General features: G+C 37.1%; 1 protein-coding gene across 16 annotated transcripts in view; it reads right to left on the bottom strand.

Moving 5' to 3' along the window:
* Positions 1-20,613, bottom strand: part of LOC121324203 (teneurin-2) — a 460,344-nt gene that overhangs the window by 31,951 nt on the left and 407,780 nt on the right. For 15 of the 16 annotated variants that reach the window (XM_041265803.1, XM_041265804.1, XM_041265807.1 and 12 more), the window contains 2 exons: positions 17,053-17,199; positions 460-670 (listed from right to left, as the gene is read on the bottom strand). In XM_041265803.1, the coding sequence (XP_041121737.1) occupies positions 460-670; positions 17,053-17,199 (358 nt within the window). The remainder of the gene's footprint in view (positions 1-459; positions 671-17,052; positions 17,200-20,613) is intronic. The other variant, XM_041265809.1, reaches the window with a different exon arrangement.

The raw sequence follows: 20,613 nt of genomic DNA, 5'->3' as shown, positions 1-20,613 counted from the left end.
TCCATGGATGACCACGATGATTGATGACCACAGTCATAAGAACCTGTTTTACAGCACGTACTTATGTGGGCTGTCCCAAACATGACTAATTATTTTTCTTTTGTTTTGCAAATAGCATGACATACATAAAAACTGCATCTTCCTGTTTTGAGTCAGTTTAATTCATAAAGTGCAAGACAGAAATTAGAGCTGATAGTGCGGGTCAAGTTGTTGACATATGCTTCCGTATCCGTGAAGAACTTGAAGAAATCATTGAAGATTTTCATCTGAGTCCCTAAAGAAGAATTTAAACAAGACTTGTCACACTGAATGAACACTGTCCTAGCTTCCCATTGTCACTCTTAACCCTATTAACAGTGCCACTTCTCATTTTTTTGTCCAACCTCGTGTTTCCTGTATATTATATAAAGCCCAGTCTAAGAGGATGTGCTTCACAGCAGTAGTAATCCGGATCAGTACCTTGCATTAAAGGGGTTGTCTGCAGGAATGATGTGAGTGCTATCCCTGCCAACTAGCATCTTCACTCTGTCGTAGAAGGACCTGACTTTCTGGGAAGGTGATTTGCTCTGCTGGATGATTTGCAGAGGATCGCGTGAGCCTCGGCACAGTGGATTTGATTGGCAGGGGCTCTGGAGACAGCAGTCTGGGTCCATGCAATCAACAAGGCCATCTGGAAAAGCAAAGCAGAGTCATACACAATGAATGAATATTCAATCAGCACTTTTGTGTATCGTCACATGAAACCTTTTCCGGACTGCAGGATAAAAAGTTTTGGACGTGGTTGGCGGGCTAGCTACCCCCCCATTGGTTTCAAATTGAAACACATGCCAATTAATAAGTTGATACTATTCATACAAAACCATTTGACGCTTGCCTACTGCTCTTATCTGTAACACTTTAAATTTGGCTAGGAAGCCTAGTGTCAATATTGGTTCTATGGAAGAAACAGCATAACTTTGAGCTGAGATTTGGAGATGTGAATTGCAGAGATCCGTTTTTGTTCAGCTCATCCTGTTCTAACAAACACTCCTACACACAAAACAAGCTCTGATATTCATGGAGGCTATCTTCAAATCTCAATAGTCAGGTTGGCTTGCCAAGTTTCAAGTGCAATGCTGAAGAGAAAAGAGCTGTAGACACACATCAAGTGGTTCTTTGCTAATGAATATATTGTCAACTACCAATTGACTAAAACCATGTTGAAGACATTTCATTTTTCATGCCTGTTGGAAACCTTTTGTATTTTGAAAAAAATAGTAAAAACTTTTTAAATGAGAAAGACCCACCTAAAATAAATTAAATTAAATTAAAAATAACACATTTAAATTTTCCAAACCAATTTTTTTCCTTTTGAAGTCTTTAGCATCTTGGTGGATCTTAAAATGGAGGCAATAGGTGCAAAACAAGAACTAGGCAAGTTTAATGAATATCAATTTAATGAATCAAAGCAGGCTTATTTCAGGAAAACCCTGACACAGTATCAAGAGATGATGTATAAAAAAAGACAAGTGGTTTACCTAACCAGAGCTCAATACAATATATAAATGTCCTTCAACCTCTCATGTGATTAGCTAAGTTAGTGTTCCTAGGAACACACCGGGATTGAAGGCCCTAATAACTGCTATTGTGTGTGTCTGCTTTCAAGAGATAGGCATCCCCCAGAACTTATGATCTACCCCCCCCCCCCCGGTCTCTCTTGGGTGTTTTCAGTCACAAGAATCAAATTTATCTGTCAGCCAGACCACTGGATCCATGGTGCTAGTGTAATTATCTTGTCAGCACAATCTATCTCCCCTTTCTCTGCAAATAGGAGCTCTTGAATGCAAAGGGTAACTTCTCTGCCATTATATTGTACGGAATTCTTCAAATATTGGAAATGTTTGAGCTTCTGAACAACATACTACAAGAAGATAGGAAGGAAGAAAGGCCTTTCAGTAAATGTCAAATTATTTCTACAATTATTTCCTGACAAAAATCTTTATACTCAATGTGGATTCCTTTGATGACCTGATGGCCTTGCTTCATGCAAAGTGAAAACTCTGAGAAAATAGTATATTAAAAAATAATTTTCATCTAGGTAGTTATAAGCAGTTCAGGGTATACTTACATAAAACCTTGATAAATATGAACTGTATGTAAAGACAATGTTTAAAAAGCCATATTGTTTTCACATACAGGCCACTATAGTTGTTCTGTTTACTTTTCCCCATTGGGATTTATGCTACCAGGTAAGGAATTCTATCTTTAGCATTTTAATTACATACATGTGAGCACAAGATTACACTCTGTACATATTCACAGTATAGTTGCAACTGACGTTTGTAACTTAAATATATCACTATGTCTTGCTGGTTGTGACTTGATATGGTGGCAATGAGCTTGAATATTCTTCACTCACAGTTTATGATGCCATACAGAAATTAGGATCTCCAAGCACATTATATATTCTTCTTTTTAAATATTCGATACAACTGAGGTGATGAAACACAGGACTAATTGGTTGAAACACATTTACTGAAAAATGTACAGTGATGAAATATTCATAGCGACAACTGTTTGTTCCAAGAGCACTTGATCCCAGCTCAGAAACATTTGTCAGATAAGTACATTTGTCACTTTGTGTTGGTTCCGTGACTAAATCTAACACTTATAAACAACAAGAGCACTCAATATACGCATTAGTATTCTGATGTCCATGCCAAGTTTGTCTGAATACTGCTACCCGAACAACACTTTTATTATTGGATTTCAGATTTCTGTTGAAAATATACCTTATTACTTCTACTTGGCGCCTCCCTCGAATTAAAGACGCCCTTGTATTGACGCCGCAGTCAAATATCAGGTTTATAATAGAGGCCGCCCTCGAATAAACACAGCTATCAATAAAGAAACATTAAGGTATTTTTCTCCCCCCTACTAAAAAAAAACACACATAGTAAACAAATAAACGCAGACTATGTACATACATGTAACGCTCCCAAAGAGATGGAAGCCTCAATCTAACATGTAGATTACAAACTAATGTACACACACAGTAAGCACATTTTATTTTACGGTAGTACAGTTCTGAAAGAAAATGCAAGATAAACTACGTAAAGAACAGCAGTCCTTCTGAAGTTCTTTTAGGTGGTTTTGTTTTTAGCTCAATTGTAATTCCCGTACTCAATCCCATACAAATAAAAATAATGTGCTTACTATCTATGAGAATATTTACAGTAGTTTTGGTTTCTCTTGCAGAGAAATTACAAACAAGCAAGTTTAAGTTTTAAATAAAAATAACCAAGTAGGATATATTGTAGTTTTTACAGAAAACAAGCTGATAATCTGAGGTAATTTTTGGTGCAGAAAAACATCAATGTCACACTCTTGGATTAAAGTGGCACACCAGCATTGACACCCTTAACAACCAATACACACTCCTGATTCGCTGGTACAGTACTCCCCTGACCTTCCAACTCCCACCTAATAGGCTCTCAGTAATGTCACCGATAAATGTACTGTAGTCAAAGTAGGTTAGCCACACACGCTGCTACATACAGGTAGGCTGCCATATTACAGAAAATAAACAACCACGCTACTTCTAAAATGTCATAAATCATGTAATAAAATACTGCAGCATTTGAAAATCATAGTATTATTAATAAAGGTTTTCCTCTTTTAAGTGCTGCAGTCATTTTGATCAATTTAAGATAAACTCTGCAGCACCAAATTGAAGTAATAAGGTATCTGTAAATCTGTGACAGAAATATAATGAACCTTGGTTGTAAATCTCCCTCCCGACCTGTGAGGGCGATAAGCAAGGGAAGAATTCATTGGATGGGCTGACTTGACAGTTCTTTCCTCGGGTCAGGAAGTCAGTCAATCTGGAAAAAGGCGAGACTCCATTGCAAGAACATATCGACCTGGAAGGGAAACACTGTGTGCATACCTAAATTCAATGGTGCTGCTGAGTGTTGACGCAACAAAAACAACACTATAGTCACAACACTTCCGGGTATTTAGAAATGCTTCGTTGCATTCCTAAAATAAATAGTAACATTTAAAATGAACGATTCTGCATACCGGCCTGCAGCTTCAGAATCTAAAAAGAATAATACAAAATCTTAAGTAAGTTTGTATTAAATATGTTTCGAATAATTAGGTATTCAAGTATTCTATTACAATTTTTTTTTAATATTCGACCTCTAATTAGAATGATAGATCTATTAGAAGCAATCAATCTGTTATGCAATACATAATGTATTAGAACAGAAAAATAAAAAGTAGAAAATCAAAATTCACACTACAACTTAAAAACCAAAAAAAAAAAACTACATATTTAAAACTGTAAATTGCATTTTGATCTTGTTTAACAACTACTATAAAACATAGGCTACATACTTAACTTAAACATTCATTATCCTTTGCACATTGATTCCAGAAGATTTAAAAAAATAAATAAAAATAAATAAATAAAATCGTGCTGATTTTGGAAAAGAACAAACCTTTTACAGAAACTTTGTATTGTCCATGTACGCATTCACAAGGTCTTATCTAAAAAGATCAGCATGTCAATGTGTTCGGGTGAAAGACGACTGCACAATTTGTTTACTGTAAGTCCCGCAGCTGAAAAAACTCTCTGCTGGTACAGATGTAGCTGGGATACACAGATAGGCCTTTGTAAACGTGCTAGTTTTCTGTAGCGATTTTCCTTCACTCCCCACCATGCACGTGGGTCTTCATAAGGCGGAATACATGCATCGAGTGCATATTTTTCAAGTTCTGTTTTCAACAAGGTGGTTTCCGTGTAGTATTCCTCACCAAACAGTGTAGCCATAGCGGTATGCTTGTCACAGCGAGTTTTTTTTTTGACAGACGGACCAGCTGCTTCTATAGATGTGCGTTCCCTCCCCCACGATGTTATCAGTGCTATCCCTATCTGGCAGATTTGAAAGCAGTTCATCCACTTTCTCTCTTACAACAATTCTAACTGCATCATCAGTAAATTTAAGGTGTCGAGGATCCAAAAATGATGTGATGAGTGCTACTTTATGTGCTGTTTCTATATCTGAAGGTGCCAAGCACCGTCTTAAAGATTCGGACACAGTGGTTTTAAATTGTGGTATTTTGTTTCATCGGGTGCCGACATTAGATGCTTTGATAGCAGGGTGGCAGTAACAGGGTGCACCATTGAGATGGACACTTCTGACTCACGACCACCCAGAGCAGTTGTGGCACATTTCAAGGAGCGCAATACTGGCAGCAGCTCTTCGATAACTTGCCAGCTATTATCCGTTAGGTCCAGCATTCAGGCTTCTGTTAGTTTTATGTAGGCCCTAGCAGATAACACTGCTACAAGTGCCCATCTCTGCTCCCGAAGGTGCTCAAACATGTCGTGGATTGAATTCCATCGTGAACGACAATATTGCACAAGACGGTGCTCAGGCAGATTTTGCTGCTGCTGTTTCAACTTTAAAGCCTGAGCTGCAACAGTGCTGTGGTGAAAATGGGATACAAGTCGGCTCGCAGCACCAACCACATGACTTATGCTAGAAAGTTAAAATCCATCATTAATAGTTAGCTGTAACGTGCAAAGCACAAATTCGATTCCCACTCAATAAATGCATTGTTTGCTAAAACAGTGTTGCTGGCACTGTCATGTACGCAAGCTGTGATTTTCTCATTTATATTCTATGCTTCAGGAGTGGTCCTCAGCAAATCTGCTAGATTTTCTGCTGTATGCCTTTCTGGCATTGTGCGAGCACCAGCAACCCCTGTAGTCTGGCCGGGCACCTGCAGGCTTGCCTTAAGCTGCCCGGAGCTGCATTGTCCTCCGACGCTGTAGCTCCTGGGTGGCTGCAATAGTGAATCCGCAGTGTGTAAAGAAGTGGTCAGCTGACGGCACATGCTTCGGAGGACAGCATGTGTTCATCTCCGCCGCTCACGAGCCAGCGGAGCCTAAATAATAATTGGGCATTTCAAATTGGGAGAAAAATAATAAAAAATAATTGGCAACGAGTAAATTAAAAAAAAAAAAAAAAATAAATAATAAAAAAAATAAAATAAAGACACCTGCATTCTTTACCAAGAGGTCATGCGTGTCAGCATATAAGGATGGTCGGATAATCGTAATCTGTTCTTTCGCTTGGTTTGTGACCTTGAACCTGAAGGACCATGAAAGATGCAGTAACCACTACTGAAATAAACCTGTGTTTTAAGAATACACATGAGTGTTTTGTTTGTGTGTGTCTGTTAGTAATTGTCTGTGTTTTTAAATCACTAGAAGGCTGACACATTTCGGAGCTGTCGCCAGAGTCCAGCACAAACCCGGGACAGCACTTCACTTGTACCACTGTAAACTGTATTGTACCACAATCACTAATTCATGCACAAAAACAGACTTGTGTATGTGTTTTGTGTTTAATGTGGGGATACAATAACGGGACTATTATTTCAGGACCAGCCCAGGGATTATAAACGTAAGTAATACAGGCCGCTGTATTACTTACCAGCATTATTATTTACTGTCTGTTTTGCCGTCTGGCATGGGACATAAAAATAAATAAAACAAACCTTTTCACCTGGATTATAATTGTCTGTCTGTTATTTAATCACCTGCACACTTTTAACCACTTTGACAGAATATCGCAAAGTTTTAACAGCATTTTATGCATTGAAATCTTTATGGATTTTTTAAACGCCAATAGAAAAAAATGTTTCAGCCCAAAATCTATTTTAAAAGACCAACTTCTTACAACCTTGACCCAATAAAAATGTTTCCTCTAATGATTGCAGATGTGTCTATTTACAGTTTTGGTAATCAGTATTGACAGCCTATAGAGTTTTTGATTTATATGTGTGTGATTTTAAAGGAGGAAAAGAAAGAAAAAAAAAAACCCACCAATCTATTTTTGTCAATGACAATTTTGACTGGTTTTGAAAGGAACTGGTCTAAAAACAGCCTCACTCTTGGCACATATTATCACACAAGGACGAGGTTAATCCCATCAAACCAACCACCACTCCCCTTTTCATTTTTAGCAAAGCCCTTTCAAAGACACTGTTAACATTTTAATCAACATCTCCATTTACTTTGTGCTTTCAGAATGATTCACTACATAGAAAGATCACATCTTTTCAATGTCTTTTGGGACAACCAAATTCAGGACACCTCTGCAATCCCAAAGTAAATGGATCTGTCACTCTAAATCTTCCATTTCATTCAAGTGCCCTTCAAGGTGACGGGGTTCAATGAGGTACATTGTTCTGATAAGACATATGTTGGATAGCAACGTAGAGTAGCAGTGGTTACTTTTTACTTTATATATCACACTATGATTGCTGTGCTATTATTGCCAATAAGAATCCCTTGAACCTGTGATTTATTATTTTGACAAGGGTTTACAACAAACTTCTAAGTGTGGCACCAGCGTCTGTCATTTTATGGTAATTAAGGAGGGGCTATGCTAATATCTCATATAGCACACATCATAAGAACTCACCAGTAATTAAACGCACATTGCATTGAAAAGGGTGTTTACAGGGACTTTGTAAGATTTTAGAATGATACTACAGAAGCATTCCAGTTTTACTTACTGTACCTAATCATGCGTTCTAAGTATTACTTTTCTATCTCCAAGGATGATTAAATGTAATTATTTGTTAAAACTGTGTATTAAGACGCCTTAATTTAAGTTGTGCCGACATGCTACCACTACTACTAATGCAACAAAGTTTATTTTTTTAACTACATAAGTTAATATGTGTTTTGTTTGTTGGTTACTCAGCATTGCAACTACCACAATCGCTACACTATATGAACTTCATAAAAAATGTGTTTGGTAAAAGATGTACGATTCTTAACTTCAAATCAATTAATATTCAAAGAAAGGCTATAACTACTATAATTATTATATTAGTTTGGATTTAAATATGTTTCAACAGCAGGACTCAATGCTATGATCTTAAGGATCGTAAGCTCAGTGTTTATTGATTGATCTAAACAGACAGCTCTGCTGAGATTTCATGGTTTTATCAGTCACAGGCTGGAGGTATGTATATCAACTTGTATTCTGTAATGTAATTTATATGTATAAAATGTATATTATAAACAGATTAACGTGTTTTGTGATTATTCACACATGTCTGTTGTGATATTACTTATAATGTACTTTTAAGAATCGTGGGGAAGCATTAATGTAGCTCGATGCCATTTGCCTTGTTGGAGCTTCACTGGCCCTTTCGTTATTTGTTTTGTTGTAGTGTGATATGGACCTCTTAACATGAGATTTGCAACAGGATTACAGAATATAAGGAAGTGTATTTCTGTCTCAGTGAGATGACAGTTCTTCAATTTGTCCCTTGAATTTGACACATTTTGACCCATGGAATGATGTCTATAGTATCAAACGTGTACTGGCCAACTTCTCCAGGCATTTCATACTTGCCAAAAATCTAGAATCCTATTATGCGATGATGGTATGATGACATCACAATTCTAGAAAAAGAACATTCCATTCTGCATGCCAAAAGTCATTACAAACATAGCCATTGAAAGTTGATGTCACTATGGGTCAGCTAAATAATAATATTAATAATATTTTTATATAGCACCTTTCTTAGTGGACCACCATCACAAAGCGCTTTACAAGATACGAGACTACGGTTTGTGAACTATGCATCAGCTGCACAGTCACTTACAACAACACCTCACCCGAAAGATGGAGCACAAGGAGGTTAAGTGACTTGCTGAGGGTCACACAGTGAGTCAGTGGCTGATTTGGGATTTGAACCAAGGACCTCCTGGTTATAAGCCTGTTTCCTTAACCACTGGACCACACAGCCTCCTATTAAATGACTTCCTGCTAGGTATAAAGTACATAGAGAGCTCATAAAATGTCTCATTCCGCTTTTTATACAGTACTTTGTTTTGCAAGGGCAAAGGAAAAGGAATATTTGAAACAATAGATTAGCTTCAAACAGTTACTATTGTTCTTCATAAAAGTTCAATTTAAAGGAAGAGGGACAAACCTTGTACCTGGTGCAAACGCTTTTCAAATCTGTCCCTAAATGAGATGAGGACACAAGTTTAGTTGTAGCTTGAAGGAGGTCATTCTGTATAAGGCTAGACTCTTATTAAGCTCACAGTTTCTCAGCCTGAAAAGCCCAACAGCAATGTCATTTAGACAGTCGTTTGGATATTGCTCTTATCCATCTTTCTAAATGTACCAACAACGTACAGTACTTGCAGGATTAGACATACTGTTTCATTTTAGTTTGTCTAAAGATAAGAAATCTACACCTTACAATGCACTTTTTATTTTTATATAGTAAAAGAGTACATATTTTCATATGCATACACAAATAAAGCATGAATTTAGAATTTATTTTCAGCACAATAACACATTTTCTATAAACTCACAATCAAGTTAATAATGCTAGCCTCATTAATAAGATTAAACATTGACCTTGGTTTTGAAAATCTGGACAATATTTCTCTTGTGTTTAATTAGCTCCTATTGTTTTTTGAAAGGAGAAAAAAGGAATAACAAATAGCTTCACAGACCTTCAATTGTATCACTTTAAAAAAAACAGGAGTTAATTAAAGACTGAGATATACATTTTGAAATACAGCGTGCCCCAATGTGGTCCTAATTGACCCAAAATGCAGCATACCTAAGTACCATAGACATTAAAATAATCTCTACGGAGCCTGGGAGGGACCATGAGAGAAAAAAAATATATATATATATATATATATACAGTATCTTGTGCACACGTCTTAGGTATCTTGTGGCCACGAGACAGTAAGAAGTGCACAAATGATATAACGATATATATTTTTTCTCTCATGTCCCCTACCCGGTGCCAAACCTCTCTAACACTGTATGTATCTTTAACATCTGCTTATTTTCTACTAGCACCTCAGTGCTTAGCCAGTCCACTATAGATGTGCTGCCCATTTTCTCTGTGCTATGTCACAAGCATTGTGTGAGAGATGGAACTTGGCTCCATAATGGAAAACCCCCTGAGCTAAGACAGCAGCATTAACATCTACCTATGTTACATGCATTGCATACTGCATGTTTAGTCAATAAATGCTTCAACAAGCAGTTGAGTGCTATGTGTAGCCCTCGGTTCTTGCCAGTGCCAGCTTGATTGCTGAAACCTGGTAGTTCGTCTGTTTATTTATTCTAATTACACGCACACAGGTCCAGCAACTATTTAGCCAAGGGGAAAGCTCCCCTCACTGAAGGGTATTTTTGTCTTTTAAAGTTCCACAGTAATTCCATTCCAACCACTGGTCATAACAAAGAGCAGTTCGGAAGAAAAGGCCGTCTTCAGATTACAGATTGAGGGACGGATAGTTCTTTTTTTTCCCCCAATTTGGAATTGATAATTGTGTTCTAATTAATCCCGATTTACCGCTGCAACCCCCTGCGACTCGGGAAACAGAGGCCGAAAAACGCGTCCTCCGAAACACGCGTCCTCTGAAACACACGTCCTCCGAAACGTGTTCCTGCCAAGCCGTCATTTTTTGCACTGTGGATTCACAGCGAAGCCATCAGATCTATAGTGCCGGAGGACAACACAGATCTGAATGGCTCCACTTCAGACCTGCAAGCGCCAGATCTGCCACAGGGGTCGCTGGTGTGCGGTGAACCGTGGATTGCCCTGCTGACTTATTGGGCGCCGCCCCCTGGAAACCCCCGATCACGGTCGGCAATGACATAGCCTGGATCTCCAGGCTACAGGGCACATCCTGCACGCCACACAGAGTGCCTTTAATGGATGCGCCACTCAGGAGCCCGGGACTGACAATTCTTTATAACAAGTTGTTCAGAAGGTGGGAAGCTACTGTGGGTAAACCGAATGGAGGTTCAGGTTTGAATGGTTTAAATGCTGGTTTTATTTAAATCTGCTGCTGCTAGAATAATTAAATAATCCTCACTGTCACAGACATCTTTTAATCAGGCCAGCCCACCGTCCACCTCAAACCTGCTTTACAGAAGTGTTGAGATGCAGTGCAATCATTGACAAACGAAGCAGTTGAGGGTCGCAGGCATCATTTATAAATGTTACTGTATTTCAAGCAGCTTGAGAAAATGAACCACTCCTCTGTAAATCATTAGATGACAATCTTAAATATTCAAATCAGGATGTAAAATGAGATTCAAATGCATCCAGAGACCTTGTCAACTTTATATTCTTTATGGTGCAGTGTCTCAAAGCTATTATTGCATGCAAAAAAAAAAAAAAGAAAAGAAAAGAAAACCCTCTTAAAAAGCCTTTTGTATGATTTAAAATTGAAATCATAATATAAATAAAAAATGCTTGCAGCATTATTTGCACTTCACTTTGTAGTTTTCAGTTTAACTGAACCAATACAAGGCAAAAATATTTTGATTAAACAGTAATGATGGAATAAACACATCTTCATACACTTCCATGGTATAATGAAACTCTTGATTGCTGCAGTTTTGGGATTAATTAACTGGAAACCAAAGGGTCATTTATGGCTGCTTAATCAAGGTGATTCAGTCGTTTCATTGTACTGAAAATACTCTAGGTTCATGTATTACGTGCATGTGCTTATATGCGAGATCAATGTTACTATGCAAATGTACTTTTCTGTTGTACAGTAATGCAGACATTTACAACATCAGTTTATACTGCCCTTTATAATGCTAGAACAGACCAATGGCCTTTACTGTATATTTGAAACAAAAGCATTAAATGCATTTTCACAAAAAAACAAAAAAAAACAAAAACAAAAACAGCATACACCAAAGTATAAGCTCCTGGGCCTACTTACTCCTTTATACATTAGTAAGAGCAGGAGGAAGATGCTTAGTTAAGCTCATCAATAATAGACTCTATTAACTATTTAGGTTCCAGAAAGGGCTGCAGGCGTCGGTGTTGTAGATTCCTGTAACATTCTTTCTACGATAGAAACTGTTTTCCTGTTTGATCTTTAATAAATCACTTCAAGTCACAGTAAAGGATGCAGATCTTAGGAATATGAAAAATGAATAGCCTTTTAAAGTTTGATAGGGTTTTTTTTTTTTTTTTTTTTAAAAAAGCAGAAACAAATTTCATGTGAAGGGCTGGATTCAGGTTAATAAGTTGAAATAACAGCACACCCCAGAGCACTCAGCTTCTACTTGAATTCAACTTGAAGAAATGACAGATCTGAGTTTAAATTGGGCATAAATAATACAACGTTTTTTGCACATGAATGAGTAAACAGCATGGAGTTGTCCTTAACTCAATATAGCGGTTTCTTGTTCGTAAAATGTATTTTTTCCCCCAGTTACAGCCTCAGAAGAAACATTGTATTAAATATTCTCTTTATTTAGAACAGGAGCTACGCAATCTAACTAGGGTTGCGAACTTCCCATTTTTGCTGAGCACAAAACATGAGTATGTGAGTGAAGTGATTGTTGTGTACCTACAATACCTTGTTATTTTTAATTTTGCACCTTTTGGTACACAGCAGTTTTCCCTTTTCAAATTTTTCAAGTTTTTTTTTTTTTTTCTGCCACAGGGGTCGCTGTGCCAGGAAACACTGTAGCGTGTTTATTTTTCACAATCAAAATTAAAATAAATAAAACAAAAACCTAACCCGTTCTCAGGCCCTAACTAAACAGCTGTTGTTATTATCTGAATACGAGGCAAGCTAAACCTGTTCCCTCGTGAGCAAAACCAAAACAAAATCCAAAGTCGGAATCCAAACACCTTTTCCAATGCGTTCGTTTACCAGCAATTCAATAACAAATAATAATCTCTGCTCGCTCTCCCACTCCCCAGCCAAACTCTGTACGTTCCCCTCAGCCAAACACAGACATTTTAAATGATAACCAATTACACTGTTAAACAACTGACAACCATTAAATCGAACAATTAATACGAACTGGAGCCAACCTTGACTCCAGTACCTTCCACATGGTCCTAATGCCTCTGAGTATCATCCCCGCATAAATTACATTTATTATTTTTAGTACTTTTAAACCAAAAGAATTTCTTTTTAAACTTTCTTAATTAACACAACATTACATGTTACTTTCCTGAACTCTTGTCAGTTTTAATTCCAAACACTTTACCTTATTTAACATTTTGTTTACCAGCCAGTTTATTTACATTATCTTTTCACATTTGTTTGTTTTCTTTAACTACTCCGTCACATTTTATATATATATACACACACACACACACACACACACACACACACACACACACACACACACACACACACACACACTGTACTGTGCAAAAGTTTTAGGCAGGTGTGAAAAAATGCTGTAAAGTAAGAATGCTTTGAAAAATAGACATGTTAATAGTTTAGATTTATCAATTAACAAAATGCAAAGTGAGTGAACAGAAGAAAAATCTACATCAAATCATTATTTGGTGTGACCACCCTTTGCCTTCAAAACAGCATCAATTCTTCTAGGTACACCTGCACACAGTTTTTGAAGGAACTCGGCAGGTAGGTTGGCCCAAACATCTTGGAGAACTAACCACAGTTCTTCTGTGGATTTAGGCAGCCTCAGTTGCTTCTCTCTCTTCATGTAATCCCAGACAGACTTGAAGATGTTGAGATCAGGGCTCTGTGGGGGCCATACCATCACTTCCAAGACTCCTTGTTCTTCTTTACGCTGAAGATGGTTCTTAATGACTTTCGCTGTATGTTTGGGGTCATTGTCATGCTGCAGAATAAATTTGAGGCCAATCAGATGCCTCCTTTATGGTATTGCATGATGGATAAGTATCTGCCTGTATTTCTCAGCATTGAGGAGACCATTAATTCTGACCAAATCCCCAACTCCATTTGCAGAAATGCAGCCTCAAACTTGCAAGGAACCTCCACCATGCTTCACTGTTGCCTGCAGACATTCATTCATGTACCGCTCTCCAGCCCTTCGGCGAACAAACTGTCTTCTTGCCACATTTTTCAAATTTGGACTCATCAGTCCAGAGCACCTGCTGCCATTTTTCTGCACCACAGTTCCTGTGTTTTCGTGCATAGTTTTGTCGCTTGGCCTTGTTTCCACGTTGGAGGTATGGCTTTTTGGCCGCAAGTCTTCCATGAAGGCCACTTCTGACCAGACTTCTCCAGACAGTAGATGGGTGTACCAGGGTCCCACTGTTTTCTGACAATTCTGAACTGATGGCATTGCTGGACATCTTCCGATTGAGAAGGGAAGTAAGCATGATGTGTCTTTCATCTGCTGCAGTAAGTTTCCATGGCCAACCACTGCGTCTACGGTCCTCAACATTGCCCTTTTCTTTGTGCTTCTTCAAAAGAGCTTGTACAGCAGATCTAGAAATCCCTGTCTGCCTTGAAATTTCTGCCTGGGAAAGACCTTGCTGATGTAGTATAACTACCTTTTGTCTTGTTGCTGTGCTCAGTCTCACCATGGTGTATGACTTTTGACAGTAAACTGTGTTCAGCAACCTCACCTTGTTAGAGAAGTTTGGCTGTTCCTCACCCAGTTTTATTCCTCCTACACAGCTGTTTCTGTTTCAGTTAATGATTGTGTTTCAACCTACATATTGAATTGATGATCATTAGCACCTGTTTAGTATAATTGTTTAATCATACACCTGACTATATGCCTACAAAATCCCTGACTTTGTGCAAGTGTACCTAGAAGAATTGATGCTGTTTTGAAGGCAAAGGGTGGTCACACCAAATATGGATTTGATTTAGATTTTTCTTCTGTTCACTCACTTTGCATTTAGTTAATTGATAAATATAATCTATTAACATGTCTATTTTTGAAAAAAATTCTTACTTTACAGCATTTTTTCACACCTGCCTAAAACTTTTGCACAGTACTGTATATATATATATATATATATATATATATATATATATATATATATATATATATATATATATATATATATATATATATATAGCCTCTTAATAATAATTAGGTTAAAATTAGTATTTAGGCTAGGGTTACGATAATAAAATGAAATAATGTAATATTGCTGGCAATTTAATGTCTTAGTAGTTGACAGGCTTGTTTAAATACTATGCAATGCAATTTTAGGCTGTCTAAAAAAAGAGAATGTTAACGTACACACATTACAGCACCATTTGTCAAAAATCTGTCAATGTTCAGAGTGAGTTTAGCCTCTTACAGTTGTCTATGAATCTCTTATTTTATATTTAGCCTTTAAATGTATTTTTAAACTTCTAGCGGTAATTGAATCGAACCTTGGCCTGCAGCCCAAAGAGGAAGCAATTGTGAAATTCAAAGCAGATTGGGCTATTCATTAACTGCCAGAAGTAAAAGTAACCTTTAGCTTCAGCTATTTTCAAAGTGTCAGATAAAAGATGAGCTGAAATATAAACTGACACAGTGATTGGCATAAGAAGGCCGTCAAATTCACTGCGGGTCACATAAATAAGAGCGCTTGGAACAAAAATAACTAGATGTGCACAAAAACAAAATACATGGTGCTCGGAATGCACCTCTGACAGATCTGTAAAGGAGGTCACATTTTAGCTGAAATATTTTTGGAACTTGTACCGAGTTAACAAAGTTAATTGTTAAAAAATTCCTAATACAACTGGTACTTTATCTTTTTTTTTTTTTTTTTTTTTGCATTCAAACTTGGAACCAATATGCATGTCTGCCAGCATGCAGAAATGTATCAGTCTGTCTGAATATTTCATATGTATTTTTTATATGCATTTCAAAAGCAACTGCAGCATCCAGACAAGATCGGCAAATCATAACAAGTACGATTTGAACTTGCCTTGACCTTTCCCAACAAGCATGAGCGTTTAACCCCCATCACCTGCATCAGGAGTTACAGGAAAGCATTTGATAGAGAAGGAGAAGGGAATGAAGAAGGTGCTTGCTAAATATAATGTCTCCCACTGTAACGAGGGACATATCAAACACAGTTTTGTGTCATTCATAGGCGCAGTGAACCCTATAAGCTTTTAAAGAACCACTCCGCTCATCAGTGACTTTTCATAATCCCAACTGTCTGGAATTTGAGCATTATGAAACAAATTTTCTGCTGATTGTGTTGTGTCAAACACAGTGCAAAATCCCATTCTGTCTTGAGTGTTCAATCAACAAAGTTACAACAGCCTGCAATCATTCCTAGAGTGACTCCCACTGCTTCTTAGACTGAGGATGTCACCTTGAAAAATCGAAGCAGTTCCAGGCTGTAATTGCAGCAAGTTTTGTTGTTTATGGCTTCAATTTGATCGTGTTGTGACACACATTTTTTTGGCACAACATTGGATTTTCTGCTATAAAAGCAATTCAAATTACTGTGCTTTTCCGGCTGTCAGAAGCTGCCATCGAGCTGTTTTCTGTGATCAACTGAGAGTGTCTATCAGAATCTTTAAACAACAAATAGGGTTTTAAAGAAACTCCGGGGTCTTTGAAAACAAAATCATACAAGGTAACATGGGATTTAATAACTTAATGACCCTTCAGGGTAACCTCTGTTACTGTAAAAGCTTCAGAGAACATTTCTTCAGTGTCACTGGGTTGAAATTGCAAGTGTAGGTTCTATAAGAGGGACAATACGAAGAGATCATGTGTCTTTCATGCTCAGAATTGTTGGCAATTGTTGAGTAAAATAGGACACAGCCCTGAAGCCAGTAGTGTTGTGTGTAATCTTTTGGACAACAGAATATCTGTCACGCTGGCCCTCACACTAAAAACATGCCTGCATCTGGGGTCTTGGTAGTTTGTTTTTTGAGTTAATTGTCTGTACAACCTAACATCAAGTTTACTCTCCCGAACGAATCTCTGTTGTTTAGGACAAAGGGGGCAGCCAGGAGAATGAAGCATGCTGGGAAAATCTAAAACTTAGAAAGGCCTGACTTGACCCCAGAACATAATACCATTTTGTCACACTTGGGAATGGATAAAAATGGAAGGGTGGAAAATCACCAGGCCTAAAAAGACATCATTAATAGATGTAGTACATAGTCAACAGGGTTACTTTTCCTTCAAGTAAATTAAATTATGATCACACCATCCAGAGCTCAGAGCTCTTAAGGGTATAAGGAATTTGATGCATGCTTCTCACCTCCCTCATTATCCTTGTTATCAGCACAGGAGGTTTCCATGGCAACATTGCATCCAGGCCCTCTCCAGCCGGTTTGACAGACACAGTGCCAGCTGTTCTGACCGAGGGTACATTTCCCATTGCCATTGCACAGATCAGGGCAGCCATCTGGTTTAAAAAAAAAAAAGAAGCAAAAAAAGCAGGAAAAAACAGTTCTTAGTACATGGATTATATTAGTAGATGGATTATTATATTTGACCGGTAAAGTTCAAAATGTGCTTGGTACCTAGTTATCTTCTCTGAAACCTGCATTTCTGTATGCTTTCAGTGACTTCTGTGATAGCGTGATCTCTTCTGCTTCAGTGTTTGGGATTCATGAATTCATGGATGCTTTTCCGACAGCATGTGTGAGGGTGTTTGTTATAATGCTATTTCAATATAAATATTCCACAATTTCTTATCCAATTTTAGGGAAAACTGATATACATAATATATACAGATATACTATAATACATTTGTCAGTTTGACTAAGTTTGTGATACTGTAAAGTACAGTATGAGTACAGTATGTAGAAAAATAGATTTTTCTACACTGAATAGTAACTATGAATTTGGGATAGTGGTGTAATTAAATGTGTACAGTTGGCAAGGTTATTAAAATCATTTGGTTTAATTAACATTATTATAGCTTTAACAAATACAAGAACTACATGGGGGATTCTAGTATACTGCTATGATTTAAATGGGTTTTCTGAAGGGCTCAATTTATTAATGATGTGGATTCTGAAGATGTCATTAGGGTGACACATGAACCTTAAATACCAGGGTAGATTTAAAACATTCAAGTGAAATGAAGATTATTCTAAACAGGCACAATGAAAAGGAGAATATTGTGTATGTCCTTGTTTTTTTTAATTGAAATACATAGCAGGCATCTTTTGAAAAAAAAAAAAAAAATTCTAAAACTTAAGACAGTGCATGCTAGATACTTAACTCTCTGTTTGCATATTAATGTTTTCCTGATGAATAAAGTCACCTTGGAACATGCAAGGAGGTGAGGGGGTGGGGTGGTTTGTCTTCCGGGCTAACAATGAACACAGAATGCAGTTTATTTTATTTTCTGTGTAATGGAGGGATAATTAATCAGGACTATACACGGATATAAATGTTTGCCTCTATAGTACTGGAATGACCTTTACCTTGTCAAATTGTACTGATTAACATGCTGCTATATATACAAATCAGTTGTGTATATTTACCTGCTAAATTTCTGTGATACAATATAGTAGAACCTGACTCTCATACAGCACAAATTATGTGTATCGGATATTGTGGTTTGTATCAGATGTTAACATTAGATATTCTGTTTAATTATTCTTAATACATAATATATAATACATTTACTGTATATACACTGTATATTTGATCATTTTTCTTTGCATTTAGATTAATCTAAATGTATAGTCCTTGAACTTCAAACTTGCACATTAACAGGTAACCACAGATTGATTTTTTTGTTCTTATATCAAACTAACAAGGCAGTTAGTAATGACCGCCTTTTAAATGGACTTACCATTTTAAGCAGCCAAAGCCTTATGAAGCATCTGGACAGTAAAATCTATACAGCCCATTGATTCTCCTCAGTGGTTAGTGCTGCATAAGCCTATTGTTTAATGTGAAAGGCAAATGATTTCTTGATACTAACTGGAATAAAGTGGGATTTGAGAAACTATTAAATCAACTCTCACAAGTAATGTTGTTTGACTCTAAAGTAATCCATGTTAAAAAGATGATTAAATTGCAAGGGTTAGGGTCACTGGCCTGAGAGGCTTAACTGACGGAGTCCTGCGCATCCTGAAAAGAATATGGGTGACAAAAGAATAAATAAGCAAAAAAATAAATCACTACACAACCTCATTCAATGTTTCAATTTTAAAAAGCATAGTCAAGAAGCGTGTCTGCTTTCCACCCTTTACAACTACATTGTAGAATCTGGATGAATGGCTTACAGTTAGGGCTTTTGATTTTCAGCGTTTTCCACGACTTTTCTAGTCTCCTTTAAAAATTCAATTGATACCTCTTAAGCCTTTTGTGTATCAATCAGAACTGAAAAACGTGTTAATAGTAAAATTGATTTAATTTACGTTTTTTTTTTTTCTATGAAACAACTAAATGGGCTTTTAAATTGTAAGTTTTACTTTTTCACTTCAAAGCAGAAGCGACTCTTTATTAATGTAGTCACGCAGAAGGATTGTAATAAAGTGTGTCCAGCATAAAATACTTTAATTTTCATTACAGCTTTAATAAATATTAGTTGTGCATTAGCATGTTGCGATCTCATTTGTACGTTCTGCTAGTTAATCATAAATTAAGGCTTGGCCAAAAAAAAAAAAAAAAAAAAAAAAAAAAACCCTGTAAATTAAATCAATTCTACTATTAACACGTTTCTCAGTTGTGATTGAGATACACGAATGGCTTAACAAATATCAATTGAATTCTTAAAGGAGCGTAGAAAAGTCAGGGTAAAGCACGGAAAATCAGAAGCCCTACTTATAATGAGTCTCTACAGCACCTTTCCATATGACTGCTGTTTGTCGTAACAATAAGCAATAACAAAGGACGCCTGGTAAGACAATGTTTGTATTCACTAGCAGTATCAAGTGTAACTTATATACAGTACTATACCAACAAGATATAACGTATATTTAAACACAGAAGTTCCTATTCAGTGTGTTTAATACCTTACGCTAGTGTTTGTTCTTTGACCTGCTCTGGAGGCTTGTTTGAAACACAAAGGTAAATCTGTGTGTCATCTTTTTTCTTTTCTTTTTAACTTTGGTTTTCTCCCCAATTTGGAATGCCCAATTATTTTTTATCCCGGTTCACCGCTGCAGCCCCCCGGCAACTCAGGAAACGGAGGCGAACTACGAAAAGTGTTCCTGCCATCTTTCGCACTGCGGATCCACAGCAAAGCCACCAGACCTATAGAGCCGGAGGACAACACAGATCTGAATGGCTCCACTGCAGACCCGCAGACGCCCTATCAGCCACAGGGGTCGCTGGTGCTCGGTGAACCGTGGACTGCCCTGCAGACCTAAGCCTTCCCTATACATCCTACAATATAACATGCTCAAAGATGACAACCGACCCATCTAAATATGTGTTTTTATCCAGTCGTTTGTGATAGTAAAGTAACATAAATCTCTCATAGTCTCAGTTTTAAACACACGTTGATTTAATAGACCTCTAGTTGTCAAAAAAAAAAAAAAAATTAAAATTCAGTGTACACTTAAATTAATATGATAATCCTGTAGCTCATTTTAATTGAAGTTGTTTTCCAGACAGAGGGGCATTGGTGTTCTTAGATATTGATCTTGTATTGTATAACATTTTTTGCTATATAAAAAAAAAAAAAATACACAATTAATAATCTCTCAGAATCAGATTAATCTGTAAGGTTCTCAAATTAATCCATTTGTATTCCTTCTGCAGGCACTGTAATATAATACATCAGTGAGTGGGCCTGCATTTGAAACAGCAGTGGACAACACCCAGAAGTGCAGCTGATGAGCCCAGGGGGACA

The sequence above is a fragment of the Polyodon spathula genome, chromosome 12, assembly GCF_017654505.1.
Source record: "Polyodon spathula isolate WHYD16114869_AA chromosome 12, ASM1765450v1, whole genome shotgun sequence".
Classification (NCBI taxonomy): Eukaryota; Metazoa; Chordata; class Actinopteri; order Acipenseriformes; family Polyodontidae; genus Polyodon; species Polyodon spathula.
Note: the sequence above shows the minus strand (reverse complement) of the source record. Positions and strands in the feature narration are given on the sequence as shown.